The sequence below is a fragment of the Leucoraja erinacea genome, chromosome 22 (genome assembly GCF_028641065.1).
Source record: "Leucoraja erinacea ecotype New England chromosome 22, Leri_hhj_1, whole genome shotgun sequence".
NCBI classification, from domain to species: Eukaryota; Metazoa; Chordata; class Chondrichthyes; order Rajiformes; family Rajidae; genus Leucoraja; species Leucoraja erinaceus.
In genome coordinates, this window is record NC_073398.1 from 37,248,815 (window position 1) to 37,270,972 (window position 22,158).

Below are 22,158 nucleotides of genomic sequence, written 5' to 3' on the forward strand. Positions count from 1 at the left end.
TTCACTTTGTTCTATCCATCTTTCCCCTATGGTCTTTTCCAATGCATCTAACATGTCCTCCCTGTCCGAGTTCTGGCTGTTTCTATTGCCGTGGATATTGCTGGACTTGCTGTACAATTCCAGCATTATTTGTTATATTTGTAGATTCAAGATTTTATTTCAGATTTTTAGGATCTGCAGGTTTTTATTGATGATGATGGAAAACCAGCTTTGTTGCTCAGTTTGTGATGTTACAGATCTATTTGGTTAATTGTGGCCTGGTGTTGTACACTTCATTCTATACAACACTTGGCTTGTAAAGCCCATGTAAATCGGAGAATGGATCTTTATAATTGTGTGGCAATGACATTCCTTCTCATTAACTGTGTTGCTCGTGACAGATCTGTCAGAAACCATTAAAGGGACTTACTGAAAGGGCTTGTCAGATGAATGTTACTGCCCTGGATGCTGTTATTACATTTTTAAACATGTAACTAGAACGGAATTCATTCTTTGAAATAATTCACTGCTTTTCAACTTGTGAGTGCAGTCAATAGAAAATTAATGTAAAATTCCCACCGTTTGCACTGATCCCTAGATTCTGAGGGTAGTTTTTCCACAAACAAGCTCAGCATTGCACTATGATCCTTTTACTCTCTATATATAGATGCTTTTGCACCTGCAAACAGTTTGTGAGAAGCTGGGAATCTGTAGAGTTGAGGTTGAGGGGCGAGTCTCTGACTGGAGGTCTTTGACCAGTGGTGTTCTGTGAAGATCACTGCTGCCACTTCTGTTACTTGTGTTATACATAAATGACTTGCACGGCACCGAGTCCTCTCAAGATCTACACCTCACATCTTTCAGGAGAAAATCTCATCTGCCATTGGCAAAATGACTGCAGGTGACACCAGGTAAAGGTGTTCTCCACAGGTGTTGGGTGACATGAGGTAAAGGTGTTCTCCACAGGTGTTGGGTTCAATGTGTTTTCTGAAAGATTGGAGACGGGTCTGTTGCAGTTTCCGAGGGATGTTGATCAGCAGTGGGAGTGCAGGACAGTGGAGACAGTCAACTGTGTCTTGGTCTGAGAGAGGTGAGATGGAATCAAAGGGCTAAATTATCTCTTTCTTCACTGTTTCCACCCATTGATTCCATGATTCCACAGCTGGCTGAGGATGAGCAAGAAGATGAGGCTATGTTCAGTGTTGCTGTTTGTGTCTTTCAGGTTGTGGAGTGGCTCTGCTTGACATGCCAGACTCAGCGAGCACTTAGTGGACAACTCGGAGACCCTGGGAAAATGCCTCCTTTGCATCCAATGTCAACTAATGCCCCAGGAAAGCAGCAATCACCGGGCCTCCCTCCTTCCAAACAGCAACATTCCCAGAAAGGTCAACCTTCACCCTCACTGGCAAAAGAAACTGAGCAGAAACCTGCAGGGACCTCCCAAGCAGCAGAGACTAAGGACACAGTCCCGGTCAAACCATCAGAAACAGCACCTGCAGTCAGACAAGGCCAAGCACTGGTTCAGGAGGCACAGGCCCCAAAACCAGGCTCTGGAGAACAGTCCCAAGCTGCACAACACAAGCAGGCTCAGTTAATTCCTGAGCAAACAGGAGGTGCTGACAAACCTGGTGCAGCGGTGCCTACACCCGGTGACAAAGTGCCAGCAGATGAAGTAAAGGAGGTAAAGGCTGGACAAACGGTGGCCACAACAGGACATTCAGAATCACCACCTGAAGCCACAAATACACAGACTGAACAAGTGAGAAAACCAGAACCAGTGGAGAATGCAAAAGACAAAGTGACAGCCGTGAGTAAAACCTTGCTATCTGTTTCAATGTTTCAATGTTGCTCCACTCTAACCTTCCACACTGTCGATTGGAAATTGATGTTCGGGTATAAGACAGGTAATGCGTTGTCCTGTGGCCATGTTTCAGCACATTCCTCTTCTTCATGGTCTAAGTTCTGGGATTCCTTGCCCATTGTCTCTGCGGGATTTCCTTCACCATCAGGGTCACCATAGGTCAAGTATGCATCTCATCAAACGCAGGTGGAATGGGTCAATAGATCTGAGATTTTTGAAGTGGTAACGAGGGAGATTGATGCAAGCAGAGCATTAGATGTTGAATATATGAACAAGACACAGGGGTTTCAAGATGTGTGGATGAACTGGATTCAAAATTGGCTTAGTGAAAGGATCCAAGGATAGTGGTGGATGAGTGTGTTCCTGTTGGCAATCTGTTCTAAGTGATGAATAGTGGGATTGAAGCTGTTAGTGTGTTTGTAATATTTATAAATGAATCGTATGAGATATAGGGGGCATGAACAGTAAGTTTGCAGACAATGGGAACCTAGGCAGAGTTGTAGAGAGCAAAGAAGGGGGATGTAGATCAGTCTGAAAGTTAGTCAGACCAGTGGCAGATAAATCGCTGATGCCTGACCAACTGCATTATGGATTCGGACTTTGATCAATTGGAGAAAGGCCAACTATGATGCTATGTGGCAAGGGCAACTTTCATGGTATTCGACAGTAACTTGCAAACATTGATGGGAGTAGATTGCTTATGTCCAGAAGGTGGGATGCTTTTGAAAGTGTGAGAGTCCAAGTATGCATGTTCCTATTAGAGTGAAGAGAAAGTTGCAGTTGTACAAAAAAATGCTAGCATTTATTTCGAGAGGACTAAATATAAAAACAGGGATGTAATGCTGAGTCTTTATAATAATAATAATAATAAATTTTATTTATGGGCGCCTTTCAAGAGTCTCAAGGACACCTTACAAAAATTTAGCAGGTAGAGGAAAAACATGTAAGGGGAATGAAATAAATAGTAGAGACATAACCAGTACACAAAGTAAAGACAGAATTCAATACAAAACACAATATGAGGCAATTAATGCACAGATGAAAAGGGAGGGGGACGTGGGGCTAAGGATAGGCAGAGGTGAAGAGATGGGTCTTGAGGCGGGACTGGAAGATGGTGAGGGACACGGAATTGCGGATCAGTTGGGGGAGGGAGTTCCAGAGCCTGGGAGCTGCCCTGGAGAAGGCTCTGTCCCCAAAACTGCGGAGGTTGGACTTGTGGATGGAGAGGAGACCGGCTGATGTGGATCTGAGGGACCGTGAGGGTTGGTAGGGGGAGAGGAGGTCAGTGAGATATGGGGGGGGGCAGATGGTGGAGGGCTTTGTAGGCACTGGTCAGACCCCATCTGGAGTATTGTGAGAAATTATGAGCCCTATACCTGAGGAAAGATGTGTTGGCTCTGGAGAGGGTCCAGAGGAGGTTTACAGGAATGATTCCAGAAATGATTGAGTTAACATATGATGAGCATTTGAAGGCACTGGGCCTGTACCTGCTGGAGTTTAGAAGAATGAGAGGGGACCTCATTAAAACTTACCAAATTTGGATAGAGTGAATGTGGAGAGGATGTTTCCACTAGTGGAAGAGTCTAGAACCAGAGGCCATAACCGCAGAATAAAAGAACATACCTTTAGGAAGGAGATGAAGAGGAATTTCTTTAGTCAGAGGGTGGTGAATCTGTGGAACTCATTGCCACTCCCATCTCCCTCTCAAATTGTAGATTAAAACATCATATTATGGTTATTACCTCCTCATGGCTCCTTTACCTCGAGTTCCCTTATTAAATCCGTTTCATTAAACAACACTAAATCCAGAATTTCCTGGGTACATGTTGTGTAACAGGATGGATGTGCCTGGTTAGTCAGTTTGTGGATGATACTAAAATTGTTGGTATAGTGGACAGTGAAGAAAGTTATCTAAGATTACAACAGAATCTTTTTCAACCAGCTAATGGGCCAAGGAATGGCAGATAGGGTTTCATTTAGATAAATGACAGGTGTTCTGTTTTAGTAGGACAAACCAGCGAATAAATTACACAGATTTACAAAATCATTCAGGGCATAGATAAGACAGGTTTATTTAAATTTAGTTTAGAGATACAGCACGGAAACAGGCCCTGCGGTTCATCAAGTCTATGTTGACCAGTGATCCCACACACTAACAATATCCTACACACACTAAGGGTAAATTTACAATTTTACCAAGCAATTAACCTACAAATTTGTCATTCTTTGGAGTGTGGGAGGAACCCGGAGCAACCTGGAACCTGGAAAAAATCCACGCAGGTCACAGGGAGAACTTACAAACTACATACAGACAGCACCTGTAGTCAGGATCAAACATGGGTCTCTGGCGCTGTGCCACTGTGCCACTGCTGGGGTGATCCCAGTCTTTTTCCCAAGGGAACCTAAATTAGAGGGTATAGGTTTAAAGTGAGTGGGGGATATGAGGGGCGGGTGTTCCCATTCGGATAATGGATATCAACACTGGTACAATTTTACTGTTACAGTTTGTATTTTATACATAACCTGACGTTCTATTGCTGTGGATTGTTAATGTACATCGAGTACCAAGATGTCATGTGACAAATTCCTTTGTTTATCATTTCTATTTCATTGAGTAATGTATATTGTTTCCAAAACAGGAGGATGACAAATCTGACTCATCAGCACTACTGCAGCAGAGGAGTCCCCAGGGTATGAGTGACACCGGCTATTCATCTGATGGGATATCGAGCTCTTTGGGTGAAATTACAAACACTCTCCAAAGTGAAGATAAGGACTTGCTCAAGGAGCCAGTGAAGAAAGATTCCGTTTCCCAGGAAAGTAGTCCATCAAGTCCTTCTGATCTTGCCAAGTTAGAAAGTACTGTACTTTCAATCTTAGAAGCTCAGGCAAATACACAAAACAATGCCAAGCCAGGTCAGTACAAAGATCCTTATGGACTTTATACTGAGCAGGAAAGAGAGCACCACAGGCCAAGGACCCTGCCAATTACTCCTGAATCTTACAGCTCAGATGAAGAGGATCTAGAAGATATTCAGGAAGAGGATGAAGAAACTCTGGAGAATGAGAGTCGTGCGGTTACGTTGCATAAAACGGTGGCAAGAGAAAGCTGTAGTTCTGAGGAGGCAGCGGTGAGGAGGCAGAGATACGATTCTCTGGAGGACAGTAGTGAGAGCGAGCTCTCACCCAGGCAACACCGGCCAAGAGCCGTCAGCGTTGGATCATCAAGCAGTGACAGCCACGCATCTGGTGATGAGGAAGAATTCATTCGAAAGCAGATTATTGAGATGAGTGCTGGTGAAGATGAATCAGGATCTGATGAGGATGAATATATTAGGGGCCAGTTGAAAGAGATTGGCAAAAAAGACCATCCAGAGACCAAAGGGTCAACTGCTAAGCACAGGCGTCTTTCAAAGAAAAGCAGCACAAGTCATGATGATGATTCAGGGCGACGGCACTCGTGGCATGACGATGATGATGATGAAGTCTACGACGCAAGCCCTGAAGCCAAGTACAGAGAGACGAAAAGTCAGGAAAATGAGGAGATGTCTGTCTCAGCTGGTGGAGGTCTTAGACGTTTTAAAACTATTGATTTGAACAGTTCTATTGCAAATAAGTACACAGAGGATTCAGAAAAAAAGGATGAAATGTACTATGATGAAGAACCAGAGCTGGAGATGGAAAGTTTGACAGATTCACCAGAAGACAGGTCAAGAGGAGAAGGTTCATCCAGTTTACATGCAACATCCAGCTTCACGCCTGGTACCTCACCCACTTCAGTGTCATCTTTGGACGAAGACAGCGACAGCAGTCCTAGCCACAAGAAGGTCCTTGAAGAGAGTAAACAGCAACGCAAGGCTCGTCACAGATCACATGGTCCTCTGTTGCCAACCATTGAAGATTCCTCTGAAGAAGAAGAATTGCGGGAGGAGGAAGAACTTCTGCGAGAACAAGAGAAGCAACGAGAATTGGAGCAACAACAAAGGAAGAGTTCAACAAAGAAATCCAAGAAAGATAAAGATGAGCTGAGAGCTCAGAGAAGGCGTGAACGTCCAAAAACTCCTCCCAGCAACCTGTCACCCATTGAAGATGCCTCCCCCACAGAGGAACTGCGTCAAGCTGCAGAAATGGAGGAGTTACATCGGTCTTCATGCTCAGAATATTCACCAAGCATTGAGTCTGAATCTGAAGGCTTTGAAATCAGTCCAGAAAAAATAATCGAAGTGCAGAAAGTTTATAAACTGCCAACATCAGTTTTGTTGCATTCTCCAACAGATGATAAGTCTGGCAACATTATGGAAGATGCGATTGGTCAGAAGTCTTTGAAAAGTGCAGATGAAGCGTATGAACAAATGATGCAAAAAGCAAAATTACTTCAGAATCAGAAAGGAGCGGACGAAGTATTTGAGAAAGAGCCTTTATATGGGGGCATGTTAATAGAAGATTATATCTACCAATCTTTAGTTGAAGATACCTACAATGGAACTGCAGATAACCGTGACTTACATTCGGGGCAGCATCCTGCTGCAGGACTGTTCCAAGATGGTGAAAAGAAATTAAGAAGTCCCGATGAAATTTATGAGGAAATAATGCGAAGGTCTCCCGGTTACAGTGACGCCAGGCAGTCCCGCCAGACGCAAGCTTCTGTTGGGAACATCCAGCGACAACAAGTCACCACTGTGCAGCCTGGCAGACAGACCATCATTACACATTCCTCAGGGGCTGCTGAAACTTCCCCAAACATGGACAGGCAGTTGTTAGATGCTGATGCTGCGTATGAGGAGCTGATGAAGCGGCAAAGGGCGCTGTTAACTCCGGGAACCAGCCCAACGCAACCATGTTCCCCCCTGTCCCCAGTGACGACTGATGCCGACCACATTCCTGGAGCAACATTCCCACCGGCTTCTAGCAGCATGGGCTACGATGCAATGACCTCAATGCCACATTCAGACGCAGGGGTCACCCAGACTGTGGTGACGGGCAGTGTTGTGCATTCTATCCCAGACGTTAGAATTACCCAACACTTCACAGAAGAGGACATTGAAACAGAATTCCCAGATTATGGTGCTGATGAAAGACCAGAGATGGTGAAGCAGAGCAAACCGGAGACGACGGTCATCTCTGTGGCACCGAGCAGCACCACACCGGCAATATCTACTTGCACAATTCCCTCAACCATCACCACAACTGGGGTCTCTCTAGTTTCTCACACTGTGCCAGCTTTGGCAACAGATTTGGTTGCTGTTGGTAAAGCCACAAGTGAAGAGAGGGCCACTGTAGCACCCACATGTACTACAGCCAGAGTAACAATGAGTCCTGTAACTGGTGTGGTGGGTAGGACTTCTCATGTCCATCCTGTTCCAGTCAGTGCCCCAGTGGATCCTGCAAACAAGTCACACCATGTGGTTATTTCTGTTCCTCCTGGTCAAGACAGTTCCCAGACTCCCACCTCCACTCTGACCTCATCACCACAGGTCAGACCATCCACTGCAGCCAATCATTATGCCAAGGTTGGCCCTTCGGTAAGTGTGACTATATGTGGAAGCTCAGGTGTAACACAGCCTGCATCAAAAGCGATGTCACTATCCATTCGGTCAGGAGATGGAAAACTCACAACTGCCTCAACTACTGCATCCATCTCCTGCTCCACAGCCCAACAAGTACCATACACCACAGCCTGGGATTGTACAGCAGGCTCATTTATCACGAGACCAGCACTGTACACTGCAATGGGCACACCTCTCCCACCTCCACCTCCGCCTCTCCCTCCACTAATGTTTCCAAAGCCATTTGCCATCCCAAGGAAGCCATGCATGCCTCAGGTTCCCATCTGTGGAATGGGTTACCCCATATACGCTGGTGTTAGAACAGGTGTGTCTAATAGTGTAAATCAAAGTAGTGTGCTGGCCGACAGCCGATTCTACCACCCCCCACCGCCCCCCGTCCCTCCAAAACCAGCCAACATTCCCTCTGCCATGGTATTCCCCACAAGGCCAACAGATGGAATACGACCTGCCATCCCTCCAAAGCCTTCACTCTCTCACCTCCCTCTCACTGAACACAAACCAGGTGAATTACTGCATAAACCTCCCTCCTCAACAGCAACCTTGTCTTTGAAGCTGACTTCTCCAGGAGACTTTAGACCCACCTCACCCACATCCCCCCTGTCCCCGTACTCAAACAGAGCTTCTCCCAAGTTGACTCTTCATTCACAAGCGACCTACGTAGTCATCACCTTACCATCTGAGCCGGGCACACCAACAGAATCTATCACCTGCCAAGCATCACCTGCGCACCTGTGCACCACCTCGACAAAATCACCCGCTCTCGCCCCGTTACCGTCCACTCTATCCTTGGCTCACTTCACGCAGTCTTTAGAAAGAAAGGAAATAGTTGAAAAGGGAAAGACAGAGACTGTATATTTTTATCAGAGTTTGGCGCAGGGTGTTATATCAACGGTGGCCCGTGAGATGCCGGCCGAGGCCACACAGGTGCCGGTATTGTACAACACGAGTGTCTCCATCTCCATCCCCCCGAACGATAAATATCCAGAGACTTCGCGCCTTCAGGGAACCGACAGCTCCCTGGACCAAGGGCCATCAGCCAATGATGTGATAGATCTCCGCACTTTGACATCTCTGGACTCGGCCATGACCACCAAAGGTATGGACTTGTCCACGTTACCGGCAGATGGGCGGAGGCAGGGGTCGGCGGTGGATGCCGGCACTGGGCGACTGACCACCGTAGTCCAGCCCAACATTGTCAACCTCAGCACCGTTGCAGCAGCGGAACAAGTGGCAGGTTGCAGAACTGTAGTGGGTTCAGCATTCACTGCAGAGCCATGCGAGGGGCAGGTGGATCTGGTACATGCGGCATCATTGCCTCTACAACTGACAGCCCGCCTTGATGCTGTGCCGACTACTCGTGGCCCGGCGGCTGGAGTCGGCGTGGCGGAGGTCCCCATTAACCTGACGTGTAGTTCCACCGCCCCGGTGCAGGGCTGGTCTGTCCCAACACCGCTCACCTTGGCCCCCACCGGGACCACTAACGGCTGGACGGATGGAGACGTGCCTGAGATCGCAGCCGTCGACCTGAGTACCACCAAGCCTCAGAGGATGATGGTGTCTCTGGATGAGGCGACTTCCGGCATCGTGACGGCGGTGGTGGGAGTGGATGACCGGCCAGTTGACCTCACGGCTGGACGGCAGAGTGTTTGCTGCGATGTGGTTTACAAACTGCCCTTTGGCCGGACTTGTTCCTCTCTGGAACCCGCCTCTGTTCTACCTGAAGACCGCTACGGTTACAGGGATGACCACTATACCTATGACCGCAATGGTTCCCGGGGGTTGGGCAACATGAAGCCTTCTATGTCGGACACCAACCTAGCGGAGGCTGGCGTGTTTCAGTACCGGACCAAGTACAACTTCAATGCCGCAGATGCAGCTGTGGATCTAACTGCAGGCAAACTGACACCAGGTCAGTGTGAATCAGCGACAGATTTGTCCCTCAAACTCTGCCTGCATGCTTTCCCACAACTTGTGTTGGCTTAATGCGTTTCATTTGCATCGTTCTAATCCCTGTGTATTTCCACTTGAGCCCAGAACATTAAGCATGAGGAAATTAATTGCAACTAACCCTTTGTTTCATCATTTTTGCATTATTCGCACAGCTGCCTGCATGCACTTGCATGTTTATTTATTTCCAGTTTGTTTTTGTTTGGTTTCTAATTGCAAATGTCGGTGGTAATGAGGATTGCATGTGCTGGCACGTCACCCACTCTTCAGTCTGAGTGTCTGCGAGTGAATGCCTGTTTTTGACCCTGTGATTACAGGTGAACTAATGGACTATTCTGCAGTTTGTACCCAACCTCACGAACACCTGAGTCAAGGAGCGCTGAGCTATCCCGAGACGAGACAGCTGATTGCAGGCACTTCCCCTCTGCCCCAGTACTCGCAGGCAAGATTAATAGCGACCATGGGAGGTCACCACGGCATGCCGAGTGTGCTCAGGTCTTCTGGCGGGGTGGTTTATTCTTCCGTGGCAACTCCAATTCCATCCACGTTTGCAATTACCACCCAGCCCGGTTCAATATTTAGCCACTCCCTTGGTCTTCATGGCAGTGAGAGCGGTCTACTAGGGTTAGACACAGCGACCTTCCAACCCGCGGGCTCGGACCCACTACAGAGCGGACCCCATATTGCGGCCACGTACCCCGAGTCTGCAGGCGCCCCCTACTTGCACGAAGCTGATTATTTGCAAGATCCCGACATCGACCCGACTACAATCCCCCAGCTCTCCCCTCTCACGTCGCCCGGGTCCGAGGAGAACAAACATCTGCTGATGGAACGGGAGATGTTGGAGTTTGAGAAGATGAAACAGATCCGTTTGGCCGAGGAGCTGGAGCGGGAACGACACGAGATCCAGATCTTCCGCGAACAAGAGAAGATGATCGTGCAGCGGGAACTCCAGGAGCTACAGACGATGAAGCAGCAACTGTTGTTCCAGCAGGAAGAGGAGAGGCAGGCACAGTTTATGATGCAACAAGAAACTATAGCCCAGCAGCAGATCCAACTGGAGCAGATCCAACAGTTACAGCATCAACTGCAGCAGCAACTGGAGGAACAGAAGATCCGCCAGATCTATCAGATCTACGACTCCCCTACGACCCAGACCACGTCCACCAGCGCAGAGAGCGGGGCATTCTGGCAAACTCAGGACTCGAATGTCTCTCCTCTAATGAGCCACGATGTCCCACAGAGCCAACCCTGGTACGATGGTGTTCCTCAGCACACGCCTCGCCATTGTCTACTCAGCTCCGTGTCTGAAATGTCTCTGAAGGACATTGACGCTAGAGAGGGCAGGCAGCTGAGAAAGAGAAGCTCCATGCCGAGGCTGCGCGCCACGGATAGCCCAGAGGAAAGTTTACAGGACTCTAAATCGTACAAGAAAATAGTGGACAGTGGTGTCCAAACTGACGACGAAGAAGCGACGGAGAGGTCGTACGCAACCAGAAGAAGAAGATCGAAGAAGAGCGTGGATTCGTGCGTGCAGACGGACGATGAGGACAATGCAGAGGAGTGGGACATCCCCAACAGGAGACGCAAGTCTCGAGTGGGGAAGTACACGGATAGCAGTGCCGAGGTGGACAAAACAAAGCGTCTACATTTCGCCAAATTCTCCAACATTTCAGTACAGACAGTCGCTGAAATTTCCGTGCAAACAGAACCTGAAGGAATAATAAAGACGCCTTCAATAAGGGCAAGGATCGATTCCAAGGTAGAGATTGTGAAACACATCTCTGCTCCAGAGAAAACATATCGAGGTGAAAGTTTAGGGTGCCAGACGGAGGGGGATTCTAATGGACAAAGCCCCCCATACCTGAGTAGCACGGTGGTCGGCACAATATCCCCACCTAAACCTGACAAGAAACGTCCAACGCCGCTAGAAATTGGATATGCCAATCACCTTCGGGCTGATTCCTCCTTTCAAGTTGTCCACTCCCCTCCCAAATCTCCCCAGGTGTTGTACTCCCCTCTCTCGCCCATGTCTCCAAACAAAGGCCTGGAAACCACCTTCCAGCCCGCCGACATCATCTCACAGAAACTGGCGGCTCCAGATGTGTCCATGACTCAGCCGCTCAGTCCACGGACCATCAAGGTGATGCAACGGTCCATGTCTGATCCTAAACCTCTCAGCCCCACAGCGGAAGAAAACTCTCGGTTGCACTTCCAATATAGCGACAGCTACGCGGTAAGTGAACGGCGCAGACATGTCCCCGCTGTCCCCCAATTATAACATGCCCATTGGTGATACTTTCCATGTCAAATATGATTAAATAATAGGATCAGGGTCTGGTTGCCAACGGCAATAATTAACCTGGTGGTTAACACTCATGTAATAATCAGGCATGTACCCGATTGGATGGTCACAACTCAGGTGAAGTTTAAAGGTTGGCACAGGCAAGGGAAGCTCGTTACCATCACAGGCTTCTCTCTCGGAGAATGTGAGGGACACGTGTTGCTGGCAGGGACGTGTATCAGGGGAGCTGTGGTTCACGGTTCATCAGGGACTCGGTATTGCAGGTAGCAGTAAAACTGCAAACGCCAGAGGATGCAGATGAGATAGAAGGGTAGTTCCAGTGTTGTACATTGCAGCAGGTAGATACAAGTCCTGCAGCACAGAGCTGCACAGGAGCTTCCTCCTGCTGTGGGCAAGCTGGGCTGCCTTGGCCTAGACCTGGCAGACATAATATTTCTTACAGGCGGGGCAACCTGTAGCAAAAGGAAGGGCAAACAAGGGCCAGGAGATGGCTTTGGTAGATAGCATAAAGGACAATATCACCAGATTTTATAAATACACAAAAAGGGAAAAGGGTAACGAGAGAGAGTGGGACCCCTCAGGATTCAAAACGGGCACCTCTGTGTGAGTCCCAGGAGATGGGCAAGGTCCTCAATTAGTTATTCTTGTCTGAATTTGTCAAGGAGGACAGAATGACAGAAGAACTTGGGGCAGTCGACGCAAGTGTCTTGAGAGCAGTTAGTGTTACGGTCGAGGAGGTGCTGAAGGCACTATCCTGTATGAGGATCTGAATCGATATATCCGAGGACATTGTGGGAAACTACAGAGGAAATTGCAGGAGCCCTGATTGAAATTTAAATACAGGAGATGTGCCAGAAGACTGGAGGGTGGCAAATGTTGTATCTCTTTTCAAGAAAGGCTGCAGGGAAAATGCTGGGAACTATAGGCCGGTGAGCTTAACATCTGTAGTTGGTAAGTTACTGGAGAGAATTCTGAGGAATAGGTTACAGGCATTTGGATGGGAAAGGGCTGATTAGGGATAGTTGACATGGTTTTGTGGGAGGTCATGTCTCACAAACCTGAATGAGTTTTTTTGAAGACGTTACCTTAAAGGTCAATGAGGGAAGAGCTGTAGATATTGTGTACATGGACTTCAGTAAAGCATTCGACAAGGTTCCGCATGGTAGGCTGCACTAGAAGGTTAGATCGCATGGGATCCAAGGAGAGATAGCTGAATGGATAGAAATTTGGCTTCATGGAAGGAAGCAGAGGGTGATGGTGGAAGGTTGCTTCTTGGACTGGAGGCCTGTGACTAGTGGTGTGCCTCAGGGTTCAGTGCTGGGCCTGTTACTGTTTGTCATCTACATCAATGATTTTGACAAGAACATACAGGGTTAGATTAGCAAGTTTGCTGATGATACAAAAGTTAGTGGTTTTGCAGATAATGAAGATGGTTGTGAACGATTGCAGCAGGATCTGGATCCATTGGCCGGGTGGGCTGAGGAATGGTTGATGGAATTTAATACAGAGAAATGTGAGGTGTTGCATTTTGGGAAGTCTAACAAGGGCAGGACCTACACAGTGAATGATAGGGCTCTGTGGAGTGTTGTAGAGCAGAGGGATCTAGGAGTACAAGTGCATGGTTCTTTGAAGATGGAGAAGCAGGTAGATAAGGTGGTCAAAAAGGCTTTTGGTGCATTGGCCTTCATCAGTCAGAGTATTGAGTATAGAAGTTGGGAGGTCATGTTGTATAAGACATTGGTGAGGTCACATTTAGATTATTGTGTTCAGTTCTGGGCACCATGTTATAGGAAAGATGTTGTCAAGCTGAAAAGGGTACCATGAAGATTTACGAGGATGTTGCCAGGACTAGAGGGTTTAAGCTATAGGGAGAGGTTGAGTCGGCTGGGACTCTATTCCATGGAGCGCAGGAGGATGAGGGGTGATCTTATAGAGGTGTATAAAATCATGAGAGGAATAGATCGGGTTGATGCACAGAGTCTCTTGCCCAGAGTAGGCAAATTGAGAACCAGAGGACATAGGTTTAAGGTAAAGGGGAAAAGATTTAATAGGAATCTGAAGGGTAAGTTTTTCACACAAACATTGGTGGGTGTATGGAACAAGTTGCCAGAGGAGGTAGTTGAGGCTGGGACTATCTCAACCTTTAAGAAACAGTTGGACAGGTACGTGGATAGAACAAGTTTGGAGGGATGTAGGTGGGACTAGTGTAGCTGGGACATGCTGGTTGGTGTTGACGTGGGGCCAAAGGGCCTATTTCTATGCTGTATCCCTCTATGACTCTATGATTCATTGATATAGATAATAAACAGCAAAGGGCCCAACACCGATCCCTAAGGCACACAACAAGTCACAGGTCTCCAGTCTGAAAAATATCAATCCACTATCACCCTCTGCTTCCTTTCATGAAGCCAGTTCTCTATCTAGTCAGCTTGCTCTCCCTGGATCCCATGCGATCTAACCTTCCTCAACAGATATTCTCCTGATAACGTATGCCCTCTAGTCCTCATGTATATTTTCTGTACACTCTTCAGCTTAATCACATCCTTACAATAGTTGAATGATCAGAACACACATTACTCCAAGTGATGTAACGTGATGCCCCAAGTCTGTATTCAATGCCCGATGAAGGGAAGCAGACCAACACCTTCCTCACCACCATGCGTTGCCATTAGTGAACTATATACCTGCATGACTGGGCTTGTCTGTGTCTGAAGGTCTTGCCATTGAAGGTCGTGCAAATCCTTCCCTGCCTCTCACTTGGTCGAGCTGCTATTCCGTGGCCACTTCAACAATTCATCTTGATTCTGAGACAACGTTCTTCATGGTCCATTATAGCACCGATATATATTGTATCTGTATTTCATTCATCAATAGTGTAGTGCATTCATCAAAAGCACAAATAATTGACAGATAATGTGAGGGGGGGGGGAAAGATTTAATAGAATCAGCTTTATGAGGATGGCTATATGGAACAAGAGGTAGTTGAAGCAGGTACTATAATAATATTTAAATTCTGTTGGACAGGTTCATGGGTTAATAAGATTTAGAGGGATATGGGTCACATGTCGGCAAATGGGACTAGCTTAGATGGAGAATGTTGGCATGGATAAGTTAGGCTGAAGCACCTGTTTCCATGCTCGGTGACTGTGACTTTATAATCAAGGCAAACATATGTAACAAATAAAATGGTTATATTGACCTGGTGAGGATGAGAAGAATTGTTGAATGAAAATGAGGGATTATGAATGGGAATTTACTAAGCACGTTATTTTTTGGATAATCATCAAGCCTTTAACATTTTCTTATTGAGGCACTTTGTAAGACACAGCATCTGTAACTGAAGTTCTGAATTATTTAGATGCACAAGGTTATTTTTGCAACTGCTCAGTAATTATTCATTTTGGAATGTACACGACACAGGAGATTGCAGGATGGTGGTTGGTGTGGCTTTATGCTGAGTCACAGCAAGGAATAGTTCCCATTACGCAGTATCTGGGAGGTGTCAGACTCTCTGAGGCAACTCGGGTGGAGGCAGCTTGGAGCCTGAGCCTCTGATGCTGGGAGAGAGGGAAGGGTGGGAAGGTAAACAAGACTTCTAAATCATGAAAAGCCAGTGAGTCGTCCACTGTGCTGTGGACTGTTGGTGAGCTGTTTACGGTCCACATGATAATATTTGCCATGGCATACTTGTGTTGTGAATGTTAGTGATCTTCAGCACAAATTTAATGTAAGTATTTGTCATGTTTTTAAACAATATTATTAGTAATCACTTAAATGGTTCATGCCTCTTTAGTAAAATTGAGAAGCATCGGAGTTGTTAACAGGCTTAGAATTGATGAGGTTGTGGAAGTAGTTAATCTTTGTTTGTGATCACTAAAATGGCAAATTACATTTACAATGAAGCCCCTGGAGATGAATATTCTCCACAGCACAGTCTGCCTGATTACTTTATACTGTCACCTAAGGGTTTCTTAATGAAATATATTCCTGCTTTCCCAATATTATGTAATACTACAATAGTCAATAGTATTTCAGAAGGAAAGGGTAACTTTGACCATGCTAGGTTGTTACTCCTTATTTAGAATATGATCAGACATTTTGTTCCTGAGCAACCTTTCAATCTTAAGATGTGACTATTTGAACTGCAGCCTGGGAGTGAGTGCTCCAGAACATTCTACCAGCAAGAAGGTGGATAATAAGCCCACAGCAGGGACACTTAAATCAATAGCTAATGGAGAACCAGCACTGAAGGACTCAAGCTATTTCATACTTTATTAAATAATAAATGATCCTCTAACACAATGAAGGGTTTGAAGATGAGCTAACAATATGGTTAATTTTATATCATTAACAAGAGGTATCTGTGGCAATGTTATTGGTAATTAATAACGCCATTATGTGCTCTAATTTCAGACCAAAAGTTCTCAAAGTGTCACACCAGTGGGTACTCAGAAAAAAGTGAAGCGGACTCTTCCCAACCCTCCTCCAGAGGAAGCTGGAGCAGCCTTGAGCCCGGCCACCTATTCCAGTGTTGGTTCAGCTTCCCGCAGGCGTGTGTGTAGGACAACCACAATGGCCAGAGCAAAGATCCTGCAGGACATTGACAGGGAACTGGAGTTGGTGGAAAGAGAATCTTCCAAACTCAGGAAAAAGCAGGCGGAACTGGATGAAGAAGAGAAAGAAATTGATGCCAAGTTACGGTATTTGGAACTGGGCATCAATCGAAGAAAAGAAGCCTTACTGAAGGAGAGAGAGAAAAGGGAGCGTGCGTATTTACAGGGTGTGGCTGAGGAGAGGGATTACATGTCAGACAGTGAAGTGAGCAATATAAGAGACACAAGAATGGATGGCCAGCATGGAATGGAGAGGCCCAGAACTGCACCACAGTCTGATTATGATCAATTCATCTCCTCTCAAACCCAGTCTCAACCTCAGTATGCAACCACTCCACACTACACACAGTACCAGTACTCCTCCTCCACACCCACCCTGCCCCAAACACAGTTCCAACAGCAGGGTTTATACCATCAGCAGGTTTCTCCTTATCAAACACAGCCTTCATATCAAACCGTCCCCACCAACTCGTACCAACAGTCCCCTCCTTCTCAAGGCCAGTCCACAGCTTATCCACATTCATCACAAGTGGGAATGATACAACAGAAGCCCAGGCAGACAGCACTTGTTGAACTTGAACCAAAGATAACCACAAACTATGAGGTGATCCATAATCAGCCAGTTCTAATGGCCTCCACTGCAACAGGCACCACATATGCAGTTCCTCATTTGAGTAATACATACAGCAGTTTAGACCTTAGAATAGGGTTGGATGAAAGAGGAACGTTGGCTAGTAGTCCAATGTCAAGCATTTCTGCAGATTCCTATTACACAGACATAGAACCCCATGAACCCAGGAACTACATTCTTATTGATGACATTGGGGAACTCACCAAAGGACCTAGTTCTCTTCCTCCTGGCTTTAACCTTCACAACATACAAAAAGAAGTACAGAAGAGTGAGCGTTTACTCCGTGCCAGTGAAGCCCGCAGGGCCACAGATGTGAAGGATTTCTTGGGAACATTGCAGTCCCGGTTACACTCTTATGGGAAAGCAGAGGAGGATTCCATGGAGGATCCTTACGAGCTGAAGCTTTTGAAACAACAAATAAAACAGGAGTTCCGCAGAGGTACAGAGGGTTTAGAACATATCTCTGGCCTCCCACACTACTATCATGGAGACAGCAGCTACAGACATTTTGCAAAGGCTGAGAAGTACAGCATCAGCAGACTAACTCTGGAGAAACAAGCTGCGAAACAGCTGCCACCTTCCTTCATTTACCAGAAGCAGAGCAAGCACAAAAAGCAGTTGTTAGACCCCCAAATAGCCAAGTTTTTGCCGATTCAGGAAGCTCGAGATGTGGAGGCAGAATACGCCAGTTACATGGGCAGCACTCCATCAGTGACAGGGGTTAGTTCCAGGGCAAGACTGATTCAGGATGACATCACGTTTGGTCTGAGGAAGAACATTCGTGAGCAGCAGAAGTTTCTCGGCACAGCAATCAGATCGACATTAGACGAGGAAATCGACAAGGCGTACATGAGTGGAACGAGATCCAGGCCCCCTTCCGTTTATGGACTTGATTTGTCACTTAAAAGAGATCCTTCCAGTACATCTTTACAGATAAAAAGTCAGGAGAATGATCCGTTAGATATGGCCTTCACACACAGCACTCCTTCTGGCCGGACAAAGCCGTCCAGTTTGCCCATAAGCCACAGTAGGGGGCGGATTCCCATCGTAGCCCAGAACTCTGAGGAGGAGAGTCCTCTCAGCCCCGTTGGACAACCCATGGGGATGGCTCGTGCTGCAGCAGGCCCATTGCCACCAATCTCAGCTGATACGAGGGAGCAGTTTGGCTCAAGCCACTCGCTGCCTGAGGTGCAGCAACACATGAGGGAAGAATCACGGACCCGTGCTTACGACCGTGACATAGCCTTCATTATGGATGACTTCCAGCATGCCATGTCAGATAGTGAAGGTAAAACGTGATCTAAACACTGCATTACCAATGACAAAATGCATCTTTAATGCATGTACATTACTTCTGTTCATTTTTCAACCCCCTTGCTCAGGCCTGAGTTTATTTTTATTTGTATATTGGTGCACACTTCAGAAGCATGTTCAAATATCGTAGATTTCTTCTTACACGGAGGATTTTGTGTCAATCAAGGAAGGAAATTAGGACATTTATTCAACTGCAGTTATTTATTTCATGTGGACGTTTTTAGCGTGGAGAAAGACAAGGAGTTTAGAACAAGCAGATAGTTAGTTAAAGCTCTTAAACATAGCGGTAAAGGGATATGGGGAGAAGGCAGGAACAGGGTACTGATTGTGGATGATCAGCCATGATCACATTGAATGGCAATACTGGCTCGAGGGGCTGAATGGCCTACTCCTGCACCTATTGTCTATGTAACATGGAGCAGTACAGCACAGGAACAGGCCCTTCAGCCCACAATGTCTGTGTTGAACATGATGCCAAGTAAAACAAGTCTCCTCTGCCTGCATGTGATCCATTCCCTCCATATCCATGTGCCTATCTAAAAGCCTCTTAAATGCCTGTTTCATATCTACCTCCACCACCACCCCTAGCAACACATTCCGAGCACCCACCACACTTTGTCCTCCTTGAAACTTGGGTTTAGGTTTATTATTGTCGTGTGTGTGAAACTGTGAAAGGTTTTGCATGTTATCCAATCAAATCAGATCTATACATAAACACAATCAAGTCAAACTGAAGTACAATAGATAAAGCAAAGAGGAAGATACAGAGTGCGGAATATAATCCTCAACATTTATCTAGAGATACAGTGTGGAAACAGGCCCTTCCACCCACTGAGTCCGTGCTGACCAGTGATCTCCCGCACACAAGTTCTATGTGGGAGGGAACCGGAGCATCTGGAGAAAACCCAGGCAATCGCAAGGAGAACGTACAAACTCCAAACAGACAGCACCCATAGTCGTGATGGAACCCGGGTCTCTAGCGCTGAGGCAGCAGCTCTACCCGCTACCCCACTGTGCTGCCCCTAATTGTAGCGCATCAGTTCCAGAGACAAAGTCCAATGTCCGCAATGGGGTAGAGGTGAATCGGACAGTACCCGAGCTTATGGAAGGGCTGTTCAGAAGCCCGATAACAGAGGGGAAGATGCTGTTCCTGAGTCTGGTGGTGCGCGCTCTCAAGCTACTATATCATCCGCCTGATGTGAGCGGGAAGAAGGAATGTCCAGGATGGGACAAGTCTTTGATTATGTTGGTTGCTTTTCCCAAGGCAGCATAAAGTGTTGAAGGAGTCAATGGTGGGAAGTTTAGTCTACGCGATGGACTGGGCTACAAATCTCTGCAATTTCTTGATGCCTTGGGCTCTGATCACCAAGCTGTGATGCAACCTAACGGAATGCTTCATATGGTACATCTGTAGAAGTTTGCAAGAGTAATCAGAAACAAAACAAGCCCAAATGTCCTCAAAACTTAAATTTCCTTGAAACTTGCCCCGCACACCTCCTTCAAGCTTTGCGCCTCTCACCTTATAGTTATGTGCTGGTGTCCTGGCATTGGGGTTAGGGTTACCCTGGGGACAAGGTTCTGTGCCTATCCTAACCATGTCACCCATAGTTAGAGAGAGCTTGCTAACTGGATACAGGATTGGTTTCATAGTAAAAGCATTAGTGATAGTGGAAGGTTGTTTTCAGACTGCAGGCTTGTGTGGTGGTGGTGGTGGTGTATCGCAGGGATTGAAGCTGGGCCCAATTGCTGGGCCCAACTGCTGTTTGCCATTTTGAATGGGAATATAAGGCAGGATTAGTAGATTTGCAGATGACACTGAAAAAGGTAGTATTATGGGCAGTGAAGAAGGCCATTGAGGATCGCAGTGAGACTGATCAGCTGGGCAACTGGGCTAAGGAATGGCTAATGGAGTTCAGATAAGTGTGAAGTATTGCATTCAGGGAAGTAAAGCGTAGACTGGGCTGTGTAAGTGAACAAGGGACGAAGATTGTAGGAGTACAAATACATAGTTCTCAAAAGGTGGCATGGCAGCTAGATGAAGCTTTTAGTACATTTGCCTTCATCAGTTAGGGCATTTGGAACTGTATTCAGTTTTGGAAAACCTGTCAAAGGAAATATGCCACAAACCTGGAAACAACACAGAAAGATTTACAATGATATTGGCAGGACAACAGTCCATGAGCTCTAGAGATATTGGACAGACCAATATTTTATTATTTGGAGTGCAAGAGACTGAGGGTATTCTTATTGAGGTGTGTGAGGAGCACAGAGTGATTTTTCCCAGGATAAGGGAATCAAGTCCTATAGGGCATAGGTTAAGAAGGGAAAGAGTTAATAGGAACCAGGGAGGCAGACACAGTGAATGGCAGATATATGGAACGAGCTGTCAGAGCCAGGGCTTTTTACCAACATTTAAAAGATATTTGGAAAGGTATATGGATAGGAAAGGCTGAGATGGTATGGGCCAAAGACGGGCAAATGGGACTAGATTACTGGAGCATTGGTCGGCATGGACGAGATGGGTTGAAGGGCCTGTTTCCATGCTGTATGTCTGTGTATGTTGCTGCCTTTATCTTTAATTATTTTGTGATTAAATTTATTGCAATTTCCTTTATTATATTGTTTATGTGTCTACATTTTATCACAATTTAATCCATTTTCACTTTCATTTACTGTAGATCCAGAAACAAATTTGTTCCATTAATTTTTAAATATTTGTCTCTACTGCCGATATTTGATAATTGTTTTAAATGATGAAAATGGGGACTTTATCTTTCTGATTCTCTATTGTATTTCTTTAAATTTTAACAAATCGCAAAAAAAGACAATGTTGTAAGAGTTCAGAATTCACCGCCTTGAACTTTAACTTACTGAGGCCCACAAGGACAAGATTCTGCCAATTTATTTCTAAAGTATTTATTTTTATATTTGCTAATTGGCTGCATGGAAAGCTGAAAATTCCATGCTAGACTCAAGGAATAAAATAACTGGATTGCAGAAGTTCGTATGACCTCACAGATAAGTTAACAGACAATGATGGGCATCCTTCAGTTTGGGAATGGCCTTGGCCAGCTGGCAGTGGGGCAAGGCTGACAGTGGGGCAATTGTTATCACCTCTAGATAGAATTGTGTCCCAAAATGTTCTGGGATTTTGCTGAATGATCGAAAGAGACAAGGTTTGTTTCTCAGGTTTAGAATTACTTTATTGAGTTAAGAAAATGTTTTATACATTCTCATTGATTTAATTTGTACATTGACACAAACTCCAGTAACTGCTTTGGGGCATTTTTGAACTTGTTATATGCTTGTCCCTTCCATTTCCCAATTGACCACCTGAAGAAGTGAATACAAACAATGACGTCACCAGAATTTAGTTATAAAATGCTGACTAATTTAACATTCTGAATGCAGTGAAAATACTTGGTTCCCTACAACACGTATAAATAAAAGATTACCTGAGGAACCTCGCTCTTCTGATGCTGCTCTTTTTTCTTTTTCCTTCTCTTGCTTTATATCGAACAGGCCTTTGCACAGCACTGAATCAGTTAACTGAACCCAACCAAACTAAGCTCATTCCAATCAATTGTGAGTTGAATAATTTGGCTGGACTTTCAGCTTTGTTAAACTGAGTTTGCAAGCTAATGAAGGGCCTCGAGTGATATTATATGATACATAAACCAGGCATGATCATTGGTTCTTGGGAAGATTTGTTTACTGAAAATACCAAAGGAAACTAAAATATGTGAACCTGTGGTGATGGGGCTTCCAGTCTCAACTAGAAACAGTTGAGACTTGAAGCAAGATGATGTCCTTATTAAGGACACTTCCTCTTCTGGTTAGATAAGTACAAATCCCAATTCAAATGATATTCCTGCTTTGCACAGTTTCTCAGTGTTAAGCTGGTTTTGTGGATCAGCCCACAGTGATTCCGGCTGGATTTC

General features: G+C 45.9%; 1 protein-coding gene across 8 annotated transcripts in view; it reads left to right on the plus strand.

The window, feature by feature from the left end:
• pcloa (piccolo presynaptic cytomatrix protein a) overlaps window positions 1-22,158 on the plus strand; it is a 144,258-nt gene that overhangs the window by 49,890 nt on the left and 72,210 nt on the right. For 6 of the 8 annotated variants that reach the window (XR_008725261.1, XM_055653514.1, XM_055653513.1 and 3 more), the window contains exons 3-7: window positions 1,202-1,786; window positions 4,480-9,316; window positions 9,672-11,590; window positions 16,073-18,191; window positions 21,740-21,802. Coding sequence is in view for 7 of the 8 variants with exons in the window: in XM_055653514.1 (XP_055509489.1) it covers window positions 1,202-1,786; window positions 4,480-9,316; window positions 9,672-11,590; window positions 16,073-18,191; window positions 21,740-21,802 (9,523 nt within the window). In the remaining variant the exon portion in view is untranslated. The remainder of the gene's footprint in view (window positions 1-1,201; window positions 1,787-4,479; window positions 9,317-9,671; window positions 11,591-16,072; window positions 18,192-21,739; window positions 21,803-22,158) is intronic. The other 2 variants (XM_055653512.1, XM_055653518.1) reach the window with 1 other exon arrangement.